General features: G+C 65.4%; 6 protein-coding genes across 6 annotated transcripts; 3 read left to right on the forward strand and 3 right to left on the reverse strand.

Moving 5' to 3' along the window:
* Positions 1-71: 71 nt before the first annotated feature.
* On the forward strand, positions 72-2,308 carry EMIHUDRAFT_201085 (hypothetical protein; the record flags this gene model as incomplete). Its single annotated transcript, XM_005789203.1, has 4 exons — positions 72-242; positions 323-799; positions 975-2,228; positions 2,294-2,308. The coding sequence occupies 4 exons, from the start codon at positions 72-74 to the stop codon at positions 2,306-2,308; spliced, it is 1,917 nt and encodes a 638-aa protein (XP_005789260.1).
* A 445-nt stretch (positions 2,309-2,753) lies between these two features.
* EMIHUDRAFT_201086 (hypothetical protein) lies at positions 2,754-3,593 on the reverse strand (the record flags this gene model as incomplete). The annotated part of the gene is made up of 3 exons (XM_005789204.1): positions 2,754-2,896; positions 3,112-3,143; positions 3,307-3,593. 3 exons carry the CDS (start codon positions 3,591-3,593, stop codon positions 2,754-2,756), a joined length of 462 nt encoding a protein of 153 aa, XP_005789261.1.
* A 1,502-nt stretch (positions 3,594-5,095) lies between these two features.
* Positions 5,096-6,182, reverse strand: EMIHUDRAFT_201087 (hypothetical protein; the record flags this gene model as incomplete). The annotated part of the gene is made up of 3 exons (XM_005789205.1): positions 5,096-5,421; positions 5,450-5,839; positions 5,909-6,182. 3 exons carry the CDS (start codon positions 6,180-6,182, stop codon positions 5,096-5,098), a joined length of 990 nt encoding a protein of 329 aa, XP_005789262.1.
* A 1,222-nt stretch (positions 6,183-7,404) lies between these two features.
* Positions 7,405-11,623, reverse strand: EMIHUDRAFT_98237 (hypothetical protein; the record flags this gene model as incomplete). The annotated part of the gene is made up of 9 exons (XM_005789206.1): positions 7,405-7,680; positions 7,752-7,806; positions 8,618-8,739; positions 8,843-9,326; positions 9,480-9,514; positions 9,578-9,702; positions 10,355-10,555; positions 10,677-11,190; positions 11,339-11,623. The coding sequence occupies 9 exons, from the start codon at positions 11,621-11,623 to the stop codon at positions 7,405-7,407; spliced, it is 2,097 nt and encodes a 698-aa protein (XP_005789263.1).
* A 1,391-nt stretch (positions 11,624-13,014) lies between these two features.
* EMIHUDRAFT_201091 (hypothetical protein) lies at positions 13,015-16,646 on the forward strand (the record flags this gene model as incomplete). Its single annotated transcript, XM_005789207.1, has 4 exons — positions 13,015-14,015; positions 14,125-14,620; positions 14,691-15,035; positions 15,108-16,646. 4 exons carry the CDS (start codon positions 13,015-13,017, stop codon positions 16,644-16,646), a joined length of 3,381 nt encoding a protein of 1,126 aa, XP_005789264.1.
* Positions 16,647-18,310: 1,664 nt separating this feature from the next.
* EMIHUDRAFT_433711 (hypothetical protein) lies at positions 18,311-19,324 on the forward strand. Its single transcript, XM_005789208.1, has one exon. It carries the CDS (start codon positions 18,336-18,338, stop codon positions 18,948-18,950), a length of 615 nt encoding a protein of 204 aa, XP_005789265.1. The 5' UTR covers positions 18,311-18,335; the 3' UTR covers positions 18,951-19,324.
* The last annotated feature ends 1,174 nt before the right edge of the window (positions 19,325-20,498 follow it).

Consider the following 20,498-nt stretch of genomic DNA (forward strand, 5'->3'; position numbering starts at 1 on the left):
GCGTGGCAGGCGTCCCGGCAGTGCGTCCGGAGATGTCGTCACGGCATCTTCTCCTAGCGTTGGTCGCGGTGATGTCGCGGCCAATCAGTGCGGCTGGGAGTTGCGATTGCGTGATTCTGGGGTGGCACTACTCGGCCGAGATTGCGGCATTGATCTCCATCAATCGCACCGTTCCTGACGGCGCGATTAGTGAAGCTGTACTCCCACAAGGCTGTCTCAAAGGGCTGGAGGCCGACTGCGAGGTCTTCGCAATCGGCCAACACTGCCGTCGCTACCCGGGTACAACAGTCACAGCGAACCTCGAGAGTTGCTGATCCCTTAGGTGGGCAAACTCGTAGCACCAGAGTGCAACTCTGCACAACGGGAAGAGGCTGTGGCAAACACCCTCCTCCTGACCTTCAGCTTCTCTAGCGCCTTCAAAGAGTGGCTGATCGCGGTGGCAGAAGCGTGCGGCGCCCACTGGGTGACGGCCGACTCGGTCCGTGCAGTGATGTCCACACCGCGGCGGCCGCCTGTGATGTGGGACCAGGCGGCCACCGCGCTCATGCTCCTCCTGTCCGGGGGGGTCATCGGCCTCCCTAACACAGCGCACGAGATCTTCTACGCACAGGAAATTGGCGGCGCACAGTGGGCGGGGCTCGATGTCGCCGACTATGTGGAGCTCGGCTTCACGTGGGGGCAAGGCTACAGCGCCAAAGGGGCGTACAAGGGCTACCTTGAACAATTCAGCGAGCCCGGCGTCTACGACCCGCACGCCATGTTCCCACTCTCAACGGGCCCCACCATCGTCTACCCGCAGGTCATCCTGGAGAGGCTCATCGACGTGCATGCACCAGACTACTTCCAAGGCACCCCGCCACACCTTTCCCTCCTCATCGTACGGTCAGTAGGAAGGTGTCCCCTTCCCTCCTCTGCCCCTTCCCTCCTCTTCCCGACTGACCACGCGGACGGTGCCTCCCCCTACCCCAGTCGAGTACTTTGTCTACCTCGCCTGGACGGACCGACGCATCTTCTCGCGTTGCGACGGGTTCATCTCCGACGGATCAGACTCGACAGATCCTTGCTCGCTGTACTGGCAGCCAGATATTGTGCTGCCCGACGCCCTGCTCGGCGACGAGGAGCCGCAGATCATCGAGGATCTCGGGCTTTTTACTCACGTTGGGCTGGAACAGGGACCGGATCCCACTATCGCCATACCAAACCACAACCGGAGCATCGCCTACCGGCAATACCGCGAGCGGGCAAAGTTCCTCGTCGTGCTCGACCAGGCGGACATCCCGTTTGACGACCACACCCTCAATTTCACCTTCAAATTGCCTTCGGGCGTCACCGCGGACGAGGCGTGCTTCGCCACTGGCCCACCCGACGGCGACGGCCGCGACGCCACGATCGTCGAGCTATCGAGCATGCAGCTCGGCGGCGGCTGGAAGCAGGGCGACAAGCCAGACCTCTGGAGCGGCGATGCGTCGCAGGTGCGCCGCTCTCCGCGTCCGGCGCACCCGGTGTGGGACATCATGGACTTCACCGCGCACGTAGTACAGCGCTCTCGCGACCCGATTGTCGAGCTCGAGTCGACCGAGTGGTCGTACGAGAAGAACCCCGCGTATCGGATGCGAGAGTTGATCGAGGGCCCGTGGCTGCGCGCCCACCTTGAGAGCGGGGCGCACTCGGTTTGCGAGGTGACGTTCTCGCTCACCATCAAACGGCGCAACACGTACCACATCCTCAACTACATTGTCACGCAGTCGCTGCTCGTGGTGCTCGGCTGGTGTACGTTTGGCATCGCCCCGTCCAACGTTGACTCACGCCTTGCAATCACCCTCACCCTCCTCCTGGCCATCAATGTCTTCCAGATCGTGCTCGTAGAGAACCTCCCGGAGATGGGCAATCTCTCTCGGCTGCAGTGGTTCACGGTGACCAACACCCTCATCCTCGCCCTCATGGCGATGGAGTCCATCATCGTCTGTCAGTGTTGGAAGCACGAGAAGCGGCGGCAGGAGCTCGAGGCGCGCATCAAAGAGCTGACCAACAACCAGCTCGCTGTGCTCGCCATCATGCGGCTGCAGCGAGCCTGGAGGCGCAAGAAGCAGCTGGACACGTGGCGGCGGAGGGCAGCGGCGGCGGCGAGCGCCCACCAGTTGCCACGCAAGGGCAGGCTGAGCCCGCAGGGCATGGTGATCAGGACGAGCAACCCACCGGGCCCATCCGCCGTGGCGCCGACTCAGCAGGTGGAGCCGCAAGCTCACGCGGAAGGGGCACCGGCAGTGGCCGCCCCGGCCCGCTGCAGCCGCAGGTCGCGGCTCGATGACTGGTGCGGAGAAGCCAAGAGGGGTTGGAGGCGCAGACATGCTCACGTGTTGACGCAAGTCGCGCTGTGGTGCGACGCGCGCCCCTCTCCCATGATCCCAACAGCACAACACACGCGCGCGCACACGCGCACACACATGGACACGGACACACGAATTTGACTGGCCCTCTCTCTCGCGGGCGCGCAGGGGCGATTTCGTCGCGATGTTCCTGGTCTTCCCAGTGCTGTTCGCCGTGTCCGTTGCCGTGTGCCTCTTCGCGCCACAAACAGGTAGACAAGACTATGGCTAGGCTAGGGAGAGGCGCGAGAGGGGGAGAGCCGCGCTCGCGGCTCGTGGAGGCTCGTCCCTAACTGTGAGTTGGAGTCGAGAGAGCTCTCGACCTCGAGTGTCGAGAGTCTCGAGTCTCGAGAGCGGAGTATAGGGAGACTACTTTTGCACGCTACCTTATCGCTTTATTTTCGTGTTGGGTACGTAAACAGATGAAAACGACGCCGGGAAGAAAACGCGATAGGCGTAAGAGCCGGCGAGAGAACCCGCGTGCCAGCGAGAGGTCGCCTCGCAAGCGCAGCACTGCTGCGCGTCGCGGCCTCTCACAAGGCCGAGAGGGCAAGCACGAGCGAGGCGAGCGAGGCGCGGAGGCTCTCTGACTCCTCCGGCGGCAGAGGCACGCCGCGGGCGACCCTCGCGGCGAGCAGGCGCTCGGCGGCCTCGCACTCGCGACGCTGCGGGGCACAAGGAGCAACGGTCGGTCGGGGGCGAGGTGGGTGGGCGAGAGGCGCTTTGCAGGACCTGCAGCAGCCACAGCCGCTGAGCGACAGCGGCCTGCGCATCCGCCTCCGCCGAGGACACGGAGGAGATTGGAGGCGGCGGGGCGGGGGTCGGCGGAGCGGGTGGCGGCGGGGCGGGTGGCGGCGGGGCGGGCGGCGGCGGGGCGGGCGGCGGCGGCGGCGCGGCGGCAGGAGAGGTGGCAGAAGTTGGGATCGGCGGAGGCGGTGACTTCGAAAAGTCGACGAACCCGGTCTGGTCGAGGAGCGCCTCGTCCTTCTCGATCTCGGCAATCATTGCCTTCTGCTCAGAGGTCAGCTCGCGGCCCGTGGCTCTGCAGTGATCGAGATACGCCTTCATCTGCTGCCGCAGTGAGGCGTCAACCGGCGCAGCGTCGGAAGCGCATGCGGGAGAGTGACGCGCTGACGGCGAAAGGAGACGAGAGCCGGGGAGGACGAGAGCCGCACACGGCGTCACCGCGAACGCCGCGATCAGCTGGAGCGCTCTTGCGGAGGCCATCGTTGTGCTCTCGTGAGGCTGTGTTTTGAGGCTGTGAAAGCACGCCCACCTGAAAGCACGCCCACCCGCGGGATTGCCCCCGAGGCAAGTGCGTCTGATTCACAGCTTAGGAGAGTACCCTGGCGAGTAGAGGCCCCGCCCACCCAGGGTACCCTCTCGAGGGACCCATTGCTCTTTCGAGGATCGAGGTCTCGCCGGGGCTCTGCTCCAAGAGACCTCGGGAGAGCGTGCGTTGTGCCTCTACTTGCCAGGAGAGTACCATCGTTGTGTCCAGGCGAAAAGATTTTTTTGGTATCGAGTGCAAAAGAAATCGCCGCCGGCACTCAAACACACTACGACGGTACTCCACTTCACATGGACGCCCTCGTACTCGCCGCATCGCGAATGCCGGGCGGCGGCGTCGGGCCGGCGAAGCTCACCGCACACCGGCAGGGGCGGGAGATGTCCTGCTTGCACGACTGGAGAAGGCGACAAGCGAGCGCCGCTGCGCTTGCGAATCGGCTCCGAGTGACACAGTCCAGCGTTACGCTGCGTGAGATGGTGCCCGAGTCGCCGCGACGGCCTCGCGACTGCACGGCCATCCTTCCAGATCGCACTGCACGCGCAGCTGACGACCTCGACCGTGCCGTCCGGTTGTACGCCGCTGGCGCGTCCAAAGCTGCACGCGCAGAGGCCGAAAGGGCAGCAGAGGAGGAGGTGGCTCGCGTCGAGTCGGAGAAGGCGACCAGGGAGACTGCTGCAAGTTCAGCGGCGGAGGTGGTTGCGGCTCAGAGAGCCTCCTACATGTCGGAGGCGGCAGCTATCGCTGCACAACAGCGGCGCAGCGATATCTTTAGCTTACAGCGAGATGGAGAGGAGAGAGCCGCGGAACTGTGGCCACATGGCTGCGACGAGCGCGGGTACCGCGACCCGGCAGGTCGTGCTGTGACCTGGATCATGGAATGAGAAACAGACAAAGGCGATGGTCTGCGACAATCTGCATGATCTCAAAGGCACAAAACAAAACTGCAAAACGGACCGATCGGAGATGAGAAGGTGAAATGTCCAGAGGTGTGTGACTCACTTCTCACTGGTTCTCGGCACTGTACGTGTTTTACCGCCACACCTAAAACCGGCCCACGGCCACGCAAGCGCGGTCGTAAAGCCGCGTAAACCGTAATTGCGGGGACGGCGCGGAACCCCGCGGGAACCGCGAACGGGCCGCTTCTCGCGCCTCTCGCTCTCTCCGGCCTCGCCCGCGGCGCCGCGCGCCGGCGGCGGCGCGGACCCGGGACGTGCGTCCGACACACACCTCACGCGAGACCTTCTCAGGGGCACCAAGCCCCCCCTGTACAGGCTGGCATAAGTACGTGCTACAGGGCGCGCAGGGGCAAGATCCAAGAACTCAACCAACCAGAAACCGCGTCCCCGCGATCGAGGCGGCCCCGGGACCCGCCCCCGGGGCCCCGCGCCGCGTCCACGCCTGCTGCTGTGCTCGCTGCTGAGCTGCTCGTGTGAGTGTGTCACGCATCCTTGTTTTTCGCCACGGGCTGGGCAGGCGTCGACGGCATCGGGCTACCCGCCGGCGCACCCTCCTCCAGGTAGTCGTCGGCGGAGAAGGCATAGACGTGCAGCGGCGCAAAGATGAGGCACATCTCGAGCGAGACCAGCGCGTCTTGGATCATCGTGCTCCTCTCCGCCAGGTCAAAGAAGTGACCCGCGCGCACCACGCCGGCGGCCTCGAGCAGCTGCAGAACGATGCCCTGCCAGAAGCAGAACATGACGACACCCTTGATGCAGAGGAACTTGGCGAGCGGGCGCTGGTGCCTGTTCGCACAGTCGGACGCGTCTGCGGAGGCTCGATGCGGGCAGGCGACGGGCCCCCCAATGGTTCCCCCGCGAGAGCTCCCGCTCGAAGGAGTGGTAGAAGAGGAGGAGGGAGTAGAGAGCGACGGTCATCGAGACATTGAGCGCGACCGAAATGGGAAGCCAGACCCAGACTTTCTCGTACACGCCGAGGCCCGTCGCGGTGATTGTCAGGACGGCGAGGATTGGCCTCACGTACACAAACTGCATCGCCCACCGCCGCAGACGATCGGCGACCCGCCTGTCGAAGGTCCAGTGCGAGGCGCCGCAGAAGAGCGGCAGCGGAAACGGCAGGTGCACCTCCACGCCCTTCAGCTTGTCGGGCACGCCCACTGCGGCGCCGTTCGGAGCGCTCACGCAACCTGTGTAGCTCAGCATCAGCTCGAGAAATGACCAGATGCCTGCGCAGAGAGGCAATTTTCACAAACAAAAGGCGAGGGACGGAGGAAGGGTAGCTAGGGCATCCGGACCGAAGGCCTCGTAGCACTCCTTGGCACCGTCGAGGACGAGGTCGAGCCACTCGGGTGCATGCAGGCCGACAGTCTTGCTGCCGCGCAAGATGAGAAGCGACACGAATGCATTGACAGCAAAAATGGGGACGCTGCTGATGATGACGACAATACAGCGCTGTTGCTGCGGGTTGTGCCAGTGGCGCCGGTGCTTGGCAATGAGTCGGCCGCTCTGCAGAAGCGTGAGGCCGCAGGACACGGCGCCAACCCAAAAGGTCGTGCGCATCATCCCCATCGGTGCTCACGTGAGCTGCGCCCCAGACGCTCGCTGTGAGCTGTGAGCTGCGATGGTCGCACGCAAATTTGATGTGGTATCGAAGAGCGACGCGTCGTCGTGCGTCCCGTCGCGCTGTGAGAATTCTCGCTCCCTGTCTAGAGCAGGTTTGTAGGTATGTTGTTAGGTGTCAAGCCAGTGGCGCCAGTCCCGTGCCCAGTGTCGGGAGAGGGAGCTTTTGTAAAATTATTTTGCTGTGTTGACTGTTGTTAGTGCAAGATCCTGCTCGTTGGGGACCCTGTCCATCTCCTACCGATCGTTTGGCGTCTCCGTTTTATTTTCCGTCTTTAATTTGTTCTATTTTCACCTCGCCTTTCCGAGTTTTACCTTCCTGGTCCGCCGTGTTTTACCTCCCAAAAGCAGCGCTCCGGACTAGCGCTCCCTCACGAGTACGACTGGACAGGGTGGCCCGCCACAAGGACCCCAGGAATTGCGACTCGCCGCTTTCCTCCCGCTGTGATTCTGTGTGAGCTCTGTGTCTTGATCTGCCAACAATATACCTACAACGACTGTAGGTTCTGAAAGTATATACCTCTGTCTCCTGCCTTCGATGAGCGACTCCATCGCTGCCTCGGATGTGTGCAGCACGAATGATCCGCCAGGCGGGCCTCGCGCCGATGCAGCTGTCGCAACTGCATCGGCGCCTGCAACGGCCGTCGCACCTCGCAGCGAAAAGGAGGCGCTGAAAGCCCGCATGACGGCATTGAGCACGGAACTGCTCCTCCTCAAAAAGAAGGCAGCCACCACCGCAGCATCAAGCAGCAGTCAGCGTACCGCCCCAAATCCCTCAGCGCCGGCTGGCAATCGGCGGCTGGCAACGTCTGCCGCAAAGACCCTCCTCAAGACATATGTGCCGACGGCTCCTGTCGCCGTCGTCGGCTCCGTCGCGAGCGGGCTAGCGCTCGATGCTAGTGACGTGGACCTCGTGGCGTGCCTGGCCGGCGTGAGGTCCGCGGCGACATTCCCGTGCTTGCTTGGGGACGAGCCGCTTGGCGACCCGCTGCTGGTGTTGCTCCTCTGCGGCGATCACCTCCCATCGGTGCGCGTCCGCAAGCAGAGCAAGAAGGCGAAGCGGACAGGCCGGCCACGCGTGCGCAACAAGGGCGATGTCGACGCGGCACTCGAGTCCACCCTGGAGGAGCACGGCTTCGAGGCGCCGCGCTGGGCCCGCGGGTCGCCGCTACTACGCATGGTGCACAGGGCGACGGGCGTCGCAGTCGACGTGTGGATGGACGAGGCGGCAGCGGATGTCGCAGAGTGCGAGGCCAAGCGTCGGGTCGACGCCACGCGCGCGGCGGTCCTCGCGCCGGGCGGCGCGCTCCTCGCCGGGCTGCACTGCCTGCTGCGTCGTGCGGTGGGTCGCGAGCTGCGCGAGCTTGAGGGCTACGCCGGTGGCGGCGGAGCAGGCGGTGGCGAGGGCCTTGGCTCCTACGTGACCCTGCTGCTCGTGCGACGCTTCCTGCAGCGAGAGCGCGTTGCGACGGTGCAGCCGCCGCCGACCCAGGAGGCGCTGCTGGTGCCCCTGCTCACCTCCCTCGCCGCCACGGGCGGCGAGGACGAGTGCACGATCGAGAAGCTGGAAGACCTGCTCCCCGGCGCACCGCCACTGAAGGTCTACCCCGGGAAGGGCACGCGGATGCTGCGTGCGCTCTGCAGCACCCTCCTGGCGAGGCTGCACGCCGGTGCGAGCCTCGAGCCGCTCTTGCACTCGCACGCGACTGAGGGCTGGGCGGTGCGCGCGGCGCTCGTGAGCGACGTGCTGGCCGCTGCCCAGGCCGGGGCGCAGGACAAGACCGCCAAGCCAAGCAAGCGAGCACGCCTATCTATCCCTGCCGAGGGGTAGCCGAGGAGGTGGCCGTCGGGTCCAACTGGGGGGGGGGGGGGGTCTTTCGCGGCGCACTCGCTTGCTTCTTTTTCGCCTCCAGCCCTGCGGGTCTTCATAGTAGACCGGAGGGCTACGAAGCCTTCACACTCCAAGGGGCTGTTCTCGCCCGGGACGACTCGACCCGGTCGACGCTCGACGGAGGGTCTCGGCGTCGGGAGACGGCGGGACGTCGGACGAGAGTCGAGACGGGTCACGGGACTCTGTCTCTGATAAAAAGCAAAAAAGGCTCCGGGCCTCGGGGCGTGGACCGCGCGTCGCGCGTGGTCTACACAAAATGGTATGGGGGCTAAATGGGCCGGTTCGTAACGCGCGACACTCTCGACAGGCGGCTCTGTGGCCTGTGGCCGGCCTGCGCTGGGTCTCGTTGTGGAAAACACTCCGCGCGTGAGACAGATAGATGACAATGACAGTGCAATTGCAAAATCGAGACGACACAATGACTCTCTGGGCTCACGTCCATGAGTCATGTCTATGACTGTCATGTCTGCTCTGCTCAAGTTCCTCCGCAAACCTCTCATCCGCGGTCACGTGCCAAAGCTTCTCCGTGCCCTCCAACGCCGCCGCACGTCTCAGCGCGTCGCACGGGCCAAAGGTGCTGCCGGCACCGTACACCCCTGAAACGAGCGAGTCGACCTGCAGCAACGGCTGCGCCGGTCACCTCTATGCCCCTGCCTACACTCCTTCTCTCGGCTCGTGGCGGCTCTAAACCTCGACCACCTCTCGGCTAGTCGCGCACCAAGTCTGCGAGCGGAAGCACGAGCTTGCCGAGGGTGGCTGCCCCCTGCCCCCCGCTCGGCATCGCCTCGACTCGCCGCGCAAGGAAGGAGATCGCCAGCCCGAGCTGATCGAGCCGCCGCTCCGACACGAGGGCGGCGAAGTAGCGCGCGAGCGGCGACGCGCCGCTCGCCTCGCCCTCCTCCGCGCCCTCCGCCTCTGCGCCCTCCTCGCACACCGTGTCGAGCCAGCTCGAGATGAGGGGCCGCGCCGCCTGCCAGCCCGCGCGCGCCATCTGCCGCAGCGCCTCATCCTCGCTCTCGGCGGCAACGCCCCCGACCGAACCCGGCCTGCCTGCCGTCCCGGCCTCCTCGCCGCAAAACGCCGCGCTGTACTCCTCTGCCCATGCAGCCGGCACCGGAGACGTGGCGCGGGGCCCGCGGTCGATGCCGCCGCCGCCGCTGACGCCACTCACGGCGCCGCCGACGCGGCTCCCGCCGCCGTGCCTCGTCGGAGGAGTCCGGCCGCCGCGAGGCGAAGTGCGGCTCCTGGCTCCGCCGCGAGGGGAGGCGCGGCCCCTTCCGCGCGCGCCCCTCCGCCCTCGCGCCCCGGGGGCGCGGGCGGAGGCGCGGGATGTGGGTGGCGCATGCAAGGGCCACAGAGCGGTGCGCGCAGCCGGCGGGGGCGAATGCGCCTGCGGAAGGGGAGGGCGGCTGGGGGGGGGGGGGCTGGGGGGGGGCAGGCGAGGCGACTGGACCTGCTGCGGCCTCTTCTCTCCGCAAGCGCTGCACGCCAGGTGCTGCATCGGGTTGTGCAGCGTGCACTTTTCGCACGCCCACTTGTCCGGAGAGGGCGGTGGCTGCCCCTGCGCTTCGCCGCCGCCTGGGGCGTCGAGAGCCGCGGGAAACGGTCCCTGTGTGGTGCTCACTCCCTCGACCGCCTGCGGGACACGCCGGGCGCGTGAGACACGGGCTGGCACTGCCCTCCAAATGCACGTGGGCTGCCGTGTCGCAGGAGGCGACGCGCTGCCCCGGGAGAGGGGGGAAGGAGTGTGGAGGAAGGGAGCGGGGGTAGAGGGAAGGGTGGGGCGGCGAGAAGCGAAGCGCCTGCGCCGCCTCTCTCCGCGCGCACGACTCGCAGCAACTGCGATCTCGCAACGGCAAGCCTTGCGCGACCCTCACCCCGGACCTCGCCCCGGAGGCGCCGCCTCCGACAAGACTGGCGGCGCGAGCCCACCGGCTCAGCTCCGCGGCTCGCGGCTCGCCGATCATTGCTCGCAGCGCCGCCTCCGGCGGCGGTCGCGCGGGTCGCTTCCCCCCACCCTCCCCGCAGAGGGCGTGTAGCTCTGCGCAGGTCGTGCAGTCTGCCGTGAAGAGAGCCTCAACCTCGGAAGAGGAGATGGCGGGCAGGAGGGCACTCAGCGGCCGCGCGGCGAGGAGCGGCGCCTCGTCTCTGGCGGCGAGGACACGGACACCGCCGCCACCCTCCCCGCCGCCACCCTCCCCGCCACCACCCTCCCCGCCGCCGCCCACACCGCTGCCCTCCGCGCCGCCTTCCCCGCCGCCCGCCCCGCCGTCCGCCCCGCCGCCCGCCGGGTCGGAGGAGGGGCCGGCGGCGGAGGCGTGCGAGTAGCCGCCGCGCAAGGCGGCGAGGGATGCTTGCCGCGAGAGCGCCGCCGAGCGCGCGGCTCCGATGCCGCAGCGCGCCTCTGCGTGGCGGGCTTGGCGGCGGGCTCCTGTGAATTAATAATTATAATTAACTTAATAATTAGTGGGCTTGGCGGCGGGCTCCCGCGCTGGCGCCCGACTCCGCAGGAGGGCCCGGCTCCGCAGGAGAGAGGGTCGCCCCTCGCACACCGAGCGCGCAGCGGAGGGCGCGCCGCAGGGCGGGGCCCTCCCTCTCCACCAGCCTCCTGCGAGCCGGCTCGAGCGAGATCGCCTCCCCGTCCGCGTAGGCGTGCATCTCCAGCGCGGCTGGCATGGCCGCCAGCGCCGCCGCCACCATCCCGCGCCGCAGCGCCGCGGTGCCGCCAGTGCACCGCAGACTCACGTACAGAAGGTCGCCCTCGCTCTCCCGCTCGGGACGCGGATCTAGTCCCTGCTCCTCCTCCGCTGCCGCAGCCGCAGCCACCGCCTCGGCCGCCTCGGCCGCCTCCACCGCTGCCACCGCCTCCGCCGCTGCCTCTGCTTCCGCCGCTGCGGCGGCCTCCTCCTCCGCCCATCTCTCCCGGGTGCCGCGTCTAGAGCTGTCCGCCGGCGGCGGCGGCGCGGCAAAGCCGAGCGACGGCTGGTGCGGGTCTCGCATCCCTGCGGGCATGTAGCTCGCCTCCCGAGGGCGGCACCCCTCCCTCGAGCAGGCGAGGAGCCAGTCCTGCGGCGGTGGAGGAGAAACCATCGCGGATGTGAGGGCGGTGGGGCGCCGCGGCGGGGGCGGCGGTCGGGCGGCGGGGTCTGCGCGCGCGCGCCTCGGTGACGATGTGGAAGGAGCTGCCGAGCGTCTTTTTCGAGCTGATGGCCACTTGCCTCGCGAATGAGAGCTGGTTGATGACGAAATGAGTGAGCCGCGTCGAGGCCGGGTTCTGCTCATAGTCACCGCCCAGCGACCGCACCAGCGAGACGAGGTGGTCGTTGGCCGTCTCCGAGAGACCGTTGACGTGGACGACGGCACCCGACAGCACGCTGCTCACGGCAGGTGTGTTGGACCACTGCTCGGCGAGCTTGCGCCTTTTATCAACCATATAGTCGCGGTGGCCGGACCAGCCGCCGCCGCCGCCGCCGAGCGAGGGCAGAGGCCGTTTCTCCATCGCTACCAGCAGCGCGGCCGTCGAGGCGTGCGTGTCGTTGGCATCCTCGCTCAACCGGACTCACACGCCGGGCCGGTCGAGGACAAAACAAGAAAAATACTGCATGTTTCATGCCGTCGCACCTTCCGTGGCGCACCCACTCCCTTGCTCACCAATATTCAAAGACGTTCTTGGTCACCAAAAGGATAAAACAACTCGAGACCTCGAGACAAACTCGAGTGTCGAGTGAGTCGTGATGTCTCGTCTCTTGAGGTCTCGAACCCATTCTTATCGGCAGACTACAAGTACACGTACAACGTAACTCCTCTCTCTCTGCCTCTACGTAGTGCACACATGTTGGATACTCGAGTACTGTGTGGGAGGCGACAACGCGACCTGGAACATGCTGGATGCAGCTGTAGCTGTCAACAGCTGTGCAGTTCGACAGACGAGCGGCGCAGGCACGCAGCCAGCCGGATGCACACATCAGGTGCACGTCAGGGCGACCGAAATGCCGGGCCGTCCTTGGGGTGCATGGCCCAGAGGGGTGCGTCAGGGCACATCGACTGCCCCTGGTACTGCCATTCGTTGGTTACGCCATATAGCCGTTGACGTTACCAGAGCGCGCCTTGGCGTCCTGTTCCTCGGAAACCTCGTAGCAGTAGACCCAGCCCTTGTGGTCCTTCGACGTCTCGCACCATGGTGCCCCATCGTCCGGACCGAAGATGCAGTTCGCCTGCGAATTGACCAGCTCTTCGACGCCTGCGATGGTGGGCAGGTACTTGGAGGGCCTTGTGCTCGTGTGCTGCGCTGGAAACTCAACTGTACGCGGCGGCGTGCATGATGGGGAGGGTGACCCCCAAAACGAACAGACGACAACGGCTGGTGACGCTGTGTTGCCCTTGAGCTAGTCCTTCCCCGGTCGCCTAGCCTCTGCGCTGTCTGGCGAACGCCTGTATGCCATGCGCGCGGACCACGCTTGCGTGGATACGTGGGGCTGGCAGGCTGACCTGTGTGCGGGGTAACCCGCGCAAGGGGAAGCTTCACGGGTTCGAGTCGTCTTAAGCAGCGGAGGTGTGCCGAGGGGGACCGGGAGGCGGTAAGTCGTCGTCGCCCGGCGCTGGCCGCTGCTTCCTGAGCTACCTCGTACCTGCTTGGATGCAGCACCAGGCGATGGCGCTAAGAGGTTCCTCTTTTCCGCGCCCCCCCCCGCAAGGCGCGCGATACACGAAAAATGAGGGACGTCAGTTCGCTGCGCAGTGAGTCCGGAATTCGGGCGAGTATCACGCGGGTAGCTTTTTCTTCTTTTCGGGACGTGACAGTGTCAATTCATGCGGCTGCTCGGCAATCGCCCGACACTTAGTCCCGACAGCTTCTCAACTTCAAGAGCGCTCGAACGAGAGCCGTGAGGGATGGGCTTGCTCCGCAGAAGTAAGCCGGGCAAGTCCGTCTCGCTGCAGGAACAGCAGCTGAAGCCAGATAATCCGGAGCTTGACGACGCGATAGCGAAGCGGCAGGACGATGCGGCCGACGCGGAGATGGGCTCTGCGGCAAGCAAGCAAGCCCGAGGGCCGAAGCAGCTGGTCCATGATGTCCAGCGGGCGGAGCAGTCGGCCGACATCTCTCGGATCGTGGCGGAAGCCAGGCTCGCCGCCCCATCGGCACAGGGCGACCCGAGCCAAGGGTGGCAGATGGGGCAATGGCTAAACTCACTCGGGCTGAACGACGCCATCGCCGCCGCGCTCCTCTCGCCAATCTCGGCCGACGCATCACTGGCGCTCGATTCGGCCGACGCATCGCTGGCGCTACCCTTCGTGCGCGCGCTAGGTAAGCTCGGCTCACGCGAGTCGGTGGCCGCGCTCCTCCGCCAGGCTGGTCCTCACCTACTCGACCGCATCGCCGACGCTGTTTGGGACGGCGCGTCGACCCTCATCGCCTCGGGCGGCGCCACCGGAGCAGAGCTACACGCAAAGTTCGTGCAGGAGGGCGAGTCTTTCACCATGTCGTACGGAGGGCTGGACACCTTCTTCGGCGGGCTGGAGGGCCTGATCGGGACGCCCAACCCCAAGCTGCGGGAGGCGATGAAGCGGGAGCACTGTGACTCGGCCGATTCCGGGCTCCCCTTCAACGCGGGCAACTATGGGACAACGACGACGGCGAAGACGGAGTATCACTTCGTGGTCGACCCGGAGCACACCGACTTTGGGCCGGGCAGCAAGCACCCGTGGCCCGAGGACACCAAGCTGCGCGAGAGGGAGGACACGCGCAGCCTTTGCCGCAAGCCCCGCCCGATCTCTGACTTTGCGATCGACTTGCAGCGGGTCAACGAGCAGCTTGCGACGCAGGACTGCACCTCGCTCTGCGATGAGGAGTTCTGGGGAGCGCGGCTGTACACCGGGCCAATGTTCATCAAGTGAGCCACCGCTGCGCCGGCTCCACCTCCCAGCCAGCTCACAACCCCCCCACTCAGCCAGCCCACAGCCCCCTCCCCACCCCCCCTCCTCCTCCGACCCCGCGCGCAGATACAACGCGATCCTGCGCGGCCTGGGCGGGAAGGCTCCCTTTTTCGTGCAGAAGCTGGAGCAGCTGTGCTTGGGCAACAACTACACGACGACGCTGCACATCATCAACTCATCGTGCGTCAAGCTCTCCAAGATCATGACCGCGCAAAAGGTCTACCGCGGCGTGAGCGGCGGCGTGCTGCCGAGCGAGTTTTGGGCCAAGAACGAGTGGAACGTCGCGGGCGGCGTCGAGTTCGCGTTCATGTCGACCACGCTCGACAAGGAGGTGGCGCTCCACTACGGGGGGAGCGGCGGGGCGGGTCTCTGCTTCGAGATTCAGATGGGGATGGTGGATCGCGGCGCCTCGCTCTCGTGGCTGAGCCAATACCCTCACGAGTCCGAAATCCTTTTCGCCCCTATGACGGGACTCGAGGTGCTCGGCACGAGGGTGGAGAGCGGCGTCATCGTTGTCGAGACGCGCCTCTCGGTCAACCTCACCGCGCTGACCATCGAGCAGGTCGTCTCCGAGAGGGGAGAGAGGTCAGAGCGATCGGATACGAGCGATGCGGTCGAAATGTTGTTAATAGGTCGTCTCACGGCGGCGCAAGCTGTGCATGGACATGTGCGAGTCGATGCAGCTCGAACTGGCCCATGAGATGACGCAGACGACGTGGTCCGAGCTCAGGGAGCTCACCGACGGGGCGGAGGCGGCCTTCGATCTGCCCGGCTATGCGAAGAGCGTGCTGCGAGACATGCTGGCCGAGTCGACGTCGCATCCGCCCGAGCACTACAACAACGAAGCCAACATGCTGATGCGAATGAAGGATGCGGTGCAGGCGAAGAACGCGGTTAGCGATTTGCCTAACGGATGGGAGCGCGTGCAGATGGCGGCGCCCAACCTGCCGGCGCTGCTGTCGGCCTCGGACCTCAACGTGAGGTCGATGAAGAGCAACCTCAAGGCGGGCGGCGCAGGTGCGCTTTCCGTGCTCATGTGCTGCTCGCAGGCGCTGCACAGCCTGAAGGCGAGCGGCGAGGAGATGGGGCCGGAAGGCGCGGTGTACCTCGGCCACGGCATCGCGGGCGCCACCTCGATCACGGAGCTCGACGTGTCGAACAACAAGCTGTGCGGCATCGAGGCCGCAGATGAGCGGGAGGCGTACAACGGCACGCACTTCGGCACCTTCTGTAAACTGCTCGCCAAGAACTCGAGCCTCACCAGCCTCGACGTGTCGGCAAACTACATCCTGGCCGACGGCTCCACGGCGCTGTGCGCCGCGCTCGCCGGGAACAAGCAGCTCAAGACGCTCAAGCTCAACGACTCGGCGATGCAAGAGGCGGGCTGGATCGCCCTCGCGAGGATGGTCGAGGACGCGCCCTCGCTCGTGGTGCTCGAGGCCAACTGCAACCTCGAGTTGATGCGCCCTGCCGAGATCCCAGCCGTCGCCAAGGCCATCGCCTCGGCAGTGGGGCGCAGCAAGAGCCTCACTAGCGTCGACCTCTCCTCGCAGGAGTGGAAGAATGGCGAGGCCAGCGGCCTCCTTCCGCAGCTGCTGGACTGCAAGTCGCTGGCCACGCTCAACCTCTCCTGCGCCGAGTGCGGGCCCCACATTGGCGCGGGCCTGGCGCAGCGCCTGAAAGGCCACCCGGCGCTCACCAGCTTGCAGCTCGACTCCTGCGAGCTGGGGTCGGGCGCGCTGCCCATCTGCGCCGCCGTCGGCGACTGCGGCCTCACTGAGCTCAACCTCTCCAGCAACGAGATGGACGCGGCTGCTGCCAACGCGCTCGGCGAGGCGCTGGCCAGCAGTGTGACGCTCAAGAGGATTGACATCCAGTCTAACCTGATCAAGGAGGGCGGCGTGGCGCTGGGCAAGGGCCTCGCCGCCAGCACGTCGCTGACGGAGCTTGAGCTCAGCGACTGCGCGCTGGGCGACGAGGGCGGCGCGGCCGTCCTCGAAGCGCTCAGGGGCAACACCACGCTCCAGGTCCTCAAGATGAGCGACAACAAGTTGAGCGCGGGCGTGGCTCCCGCGCTGCGCGCCATCGGCGAGAGCACCTCGCTGACGCAGCTCGACCTGTCGGAGAACAAGCTGGGCCCCGACGCGTGCGCTGACCTCGCCGCCGGTATCGCGAAAAATGCGTCGCTGCGAGAGCTCGAGCTGAACTACTGCGCGCTCGGCGCCGGCTGCGCCGCGCTGGGCGACGCGCTCAAGTCGAACTCGACGCTCACGTCGCTACAGCTCAACGACAATGGGATCATGAAGGTTGAGGCCGCCTTGCTGAGGGATGCCTTTCGCCGCCGCGCGGAGCGGCTGCGCAAAGAGCTGGACGAGCGTGGCGAGAAGGGGAAGAAGACGTGGACTATTCAGGTCGACCAGACGCACAAGTTTACCGGGCGCGACCTCGACCTCGACGACCTCAACCTCGACCTCGACGACCTCGACGCGTCGAGGGCCTCGGACGCGAGCAGTATCCCCGACGCCGAGGAGGGCGCGAGCGACCTCGACGACCTCGGCCTCGACGACCTCGACCTCGACCGCGAGTAGTCGGTTCGCCGCGACTAGGTGTGAAGAGGACGGCGCCTGACGGCGAAGCCTGCTCACGGACCGGTCTGTTCAATTAGATGCACATCATGTTCAGTGTATTCGACTAAGCTCTGCCTCTCATCCGTGAAGGGTGGTGCATGGGTTGCTGCATGCAGTTCTGGAGTACACGATAGTCCATACGCGCATGCGCCTTGCGCACGGTACGGCAGGTCTAGGTAGATAGAGGCTAGAGCCGCCAACCTCAAGCAGGAGGGGTGGAGAACGGCACGCTGCCAACAAAGGGGGATTTTTTTCTCGCGGCGCACTGGCACTCGAAGCAAGTCGATTCGAGAGAGTGAGACGCGAGAGCTCAAGGGCGGCTCGCCTGCAGAGCGTCTCTCTCGACTCCTGCCATTCTGCTTGTCTGTTTTGTGGCCTCTTCTCTCGTCTGTCGGTGTTTTGTTGGGGTTGGAAGGGGTTGGCGCGGGGGTGGAAGGTCACCTCCAGAAGCAACAGCAACGTGTTCGAGTGTCAACCATATTCGTCGTCGGGAAGTGGTTCCGATACGTGATTCTGGTAGGCCGGAACACGCTGACGGTAAAGAGGCCGCAACGCATGGCCTTAGCGGATCTCTCAAGGAGATCGCTACAGCACGGAGCAGCGTCAAGGGAGCTGGCAATGGTTGGAGCGACTGCGATGTGGAGGCAGAGCCAATGCATGCTCAAGTTAGTTTTGACGCTGCGGACGACAGGATTTGCTCGGGCGGCATCACGCCGCCTGGCATATCAGGGCGCGGCGCCGAGGAACACAGCCGCTGCGAGGCAGCGGCGGCAAGGCGCGGCGGCGGAGGCACCATCGCCGGGCAGTCTCGGGGTGGCGTGGAGGGCCACTCGAGCTCTGCAGGCGGTGCGGTCGCCGCTCACGGGCACGCGACGCGAGGAGGCGTCGCCGAGGGCGTGGGCCCGAGGGCGCTCAGCGAGGCGCGGCCGCGGGCCGGGTCCTCTCGGAGCCGCGCAGGCGCCGATGCAGGCGGCGGCGGCGGGAGCGAGGTCAGCAGGCAGAGCGGCTGTGGCGGTAGCACTGCGAGGCATTCTCCAAGCACGGTCTCTGGCGTTGCAGCTGCACAGAGAGCGAGCAATAGTCGACAGAAGCACTGACATGTGCATGTGCATGTGCATGTGCGCAGCGGATATCATGTTGGTCGCGCCCTGCGAGAGGACAACCACGGGCCGCGGATGCTTGCTCGGACGCGGTCCCGCCGTGCGAGTTGCAGGCCCGGAGGAGGCAGACCCAGCTCACCCCCGGAGAGGCCATGCCCAAAGGGGCAGCCATGTGGACCCTTTTGGTCAAACTTTTACTCTTCCATCTCTCCGACGCGCGACTCTAGCTAGAGTCAGCCGTCAGCCCCTCCCCCTTTGAACCCCCTTTTCAGTGTATGTAGATCGTACGAACCTTCCAAACAAACAATTCCCGGAGGAGGACTGCTGACGGTGTTTGTTATGCGATGAGCGAGGAGCGACTCCGGGGGGTTGATTCGAACAATGATTGATTGATTGATTGATGGGAAGGCGAAACACAGTCCGACCAACAATGAATAACAAAAAGAGAAAAACGCCGAAGACACGCCGAGAAGTCATCCCAAGGAACACCGCTCGGCCGAGCGACCCCTTGCAGCGCCTCACCTGTCGTCCCGGTCGTTGTTGCAGAGATATGTGCCGCTGCCACCACCCGATTGACGAGCGGCGGTCCTCACTGGACGACGAGCCGGCAACCAGCAAACGTCAGCGCATCGCCGAGATGCATGAGCGGACGCGTCTCTTTGGTGGCGCGCAGAAGCAGGCGGCTTACACAAAGGTCCTTCTCGAGAAGTGGTCGCGCTTCCTGTTGCTGCACGGCGAGGAGCACGGCGAACCTCCCGATCTGGTGGCGCGCCGTGGCCCGAGCGTGGCGCTGGTGAAGGCCTTCACAACCTACTGCTATTTCCGCTGCCCCGAAACCGCACAATGCCGCTACGAGCTTCTCCTGCAGCACATGCTCGCCAAGTTTGTGTTTGTGTGGCTCGCCTACCCGGGCTGGGCAGGAGTGAGCGGATACGCACTGGCTCAGAGGGCGGAGCAGTACAATCTGGCAGTCAAGGAGCAATGGGAGCGGCTGAAGCGAGGAGCACAGATGGACCAGTGCTGCGGGCTGGCGCGCACGCTCAAGCCTTTCGTGAGGCCGCAGTGGTGCACAGCGGAGGGCTTTTACTGTGAGCAGGCAAAGCGATACAGGAACCGTGAGGCGTACCACCTGATCTTCGGCATGTCCTTCGCTACATCGGGCTGATGCCGGAACGATCAGATATTGTGCGCTCTGGGGCGTGGGTGTGACGACAATCTTCAGCATAGTCGAGCGAGGTGGATACGCGTGCATAGGATGGCGGCATACGGGAGAGGCGACGAGCGCCCCAGATGTGTGTCTCGTGCTGTCATGGTCCATGATGGTTGGTGCTGTGGCGGACTAGCGGTTTTAGCGATTGAGAGGACAGAGCTCAGAGGTGAGTTTGGCGAGAGAGACTGACTCTGAGTCGTGCAGTGAGTGAGTGAGAGTTGAGAGGTGGACTCTCTCAGAGCATCGTGTGAGTGCGGTGGCGGTGACGGCGACTGCGTAAACTGTTTTCATGTATCTCGTCTTGTCGACACACGCGGCGTGTCGCGGGCTCGGGCGCGGGGGCGGGACCATGTGCCATGTCCGGCTTCCCCACTTGCGACTTGGCACTTTCCGGCACCGCCGGCAGGCAGGCGCGCCCAGGCGCGAGGCGGCACCGGAGGTCGCTGGTCGCGGCTCGCGGTCGCGGTCGCGCGGCAGCCAGCACGCGGCTCGGACGCGGGGACGCGGGGTCGGGCCGCGGTCACACATCCTGTCACCTGTGCGGTGCACATATAGCACATTTTTTCGCGCGCATCTCGGACATTGTGTCGCACAAAAATAATTAAAGTAAGCTGAACTAAGCAGGCATGCATGAAGGTCAAAATATTGTGCACTCACACACAAGGCTGTTTGTGACTGTCCTGCGCTCACAGCGCCGTGAGCTCATCTGAGGCGGCTTTTACATCTGCAACGGCGGCGTCTTCCACACCGAGGGCTGCAGGCTGGTCTTCCACATCGAGGGCTGTAGGCTGGTCATCGCTCTCGCCGGATCCCACGTCGCGGTCAGGCTGAGGCTGCGTGGGCTGGTTGGCGTCACTCGCGTCGCGAAGGGAGGGGGCAGGGAGAGACTCCAGAGGGCGCATCGACTGATTGAGCTTCGAGAGTCCGTAGGCACCCACGATTGCGCTCACCTATGCCAGCCAGTGCCGCAGAGTGAACGGCGTGCCCCACGGCCCCCGCGGCTGGGCGGCCGGCAGCGCGCCGAGGTGCGAATCGCCTCCTCCGCCGTCACCTGTCGTGTGTGGAGACGTGAGGGGCGGGCAGTCTCTCAGCGAGTGCCCGACTCAGAGCTAGCTGTGCTCTACCTACCTTGCATCTACGATTGCAGGATCGCGCACCGCCGGTCTGTCGTCGTCTCTGCAGCTCTCCGCGAGGAGAGCCATCACCTGGAAGGCATTGCCGCCAGCCTGCGATGGGCCGCCCCCGGGCGGATCGTCTCGAAAGGCAGAGAAGCCACGGCTGTCCTTGTAGCCAGCAGCGATGCACCGCCAGAGCAGGTACAGGAACATGCCTAGCATGTACAGTCGGCAACCTTAACTGTGCAGGAGCATGCCTGTGCGGCGGAGTGGCGGGGTGCCTCTCTCCGCCATCCCCCGCCGCCTCCAGCAGGGGTGGGGGGGTGGGGGGGGGGGGCTGGTCGGACTATATATTGAGACTAAGCTCCGCTCCCGGCCCGAGTCGGCT

The sequence above is a fragment of the Emiliania huxleyi genome (assembly GCF_000372725.1).
Source record: "Emiliania huxleyi CCMP1516 chromosome Unknown EMIHUscaffold_13, whole genome shotgun sequence".
Taxonomy (NCBI): domain Eukaryota; phylum Haptophyta; order Isochrysidales; family Noelaerhabdaceae; genus Emiliania; species Emiliania huxleyi.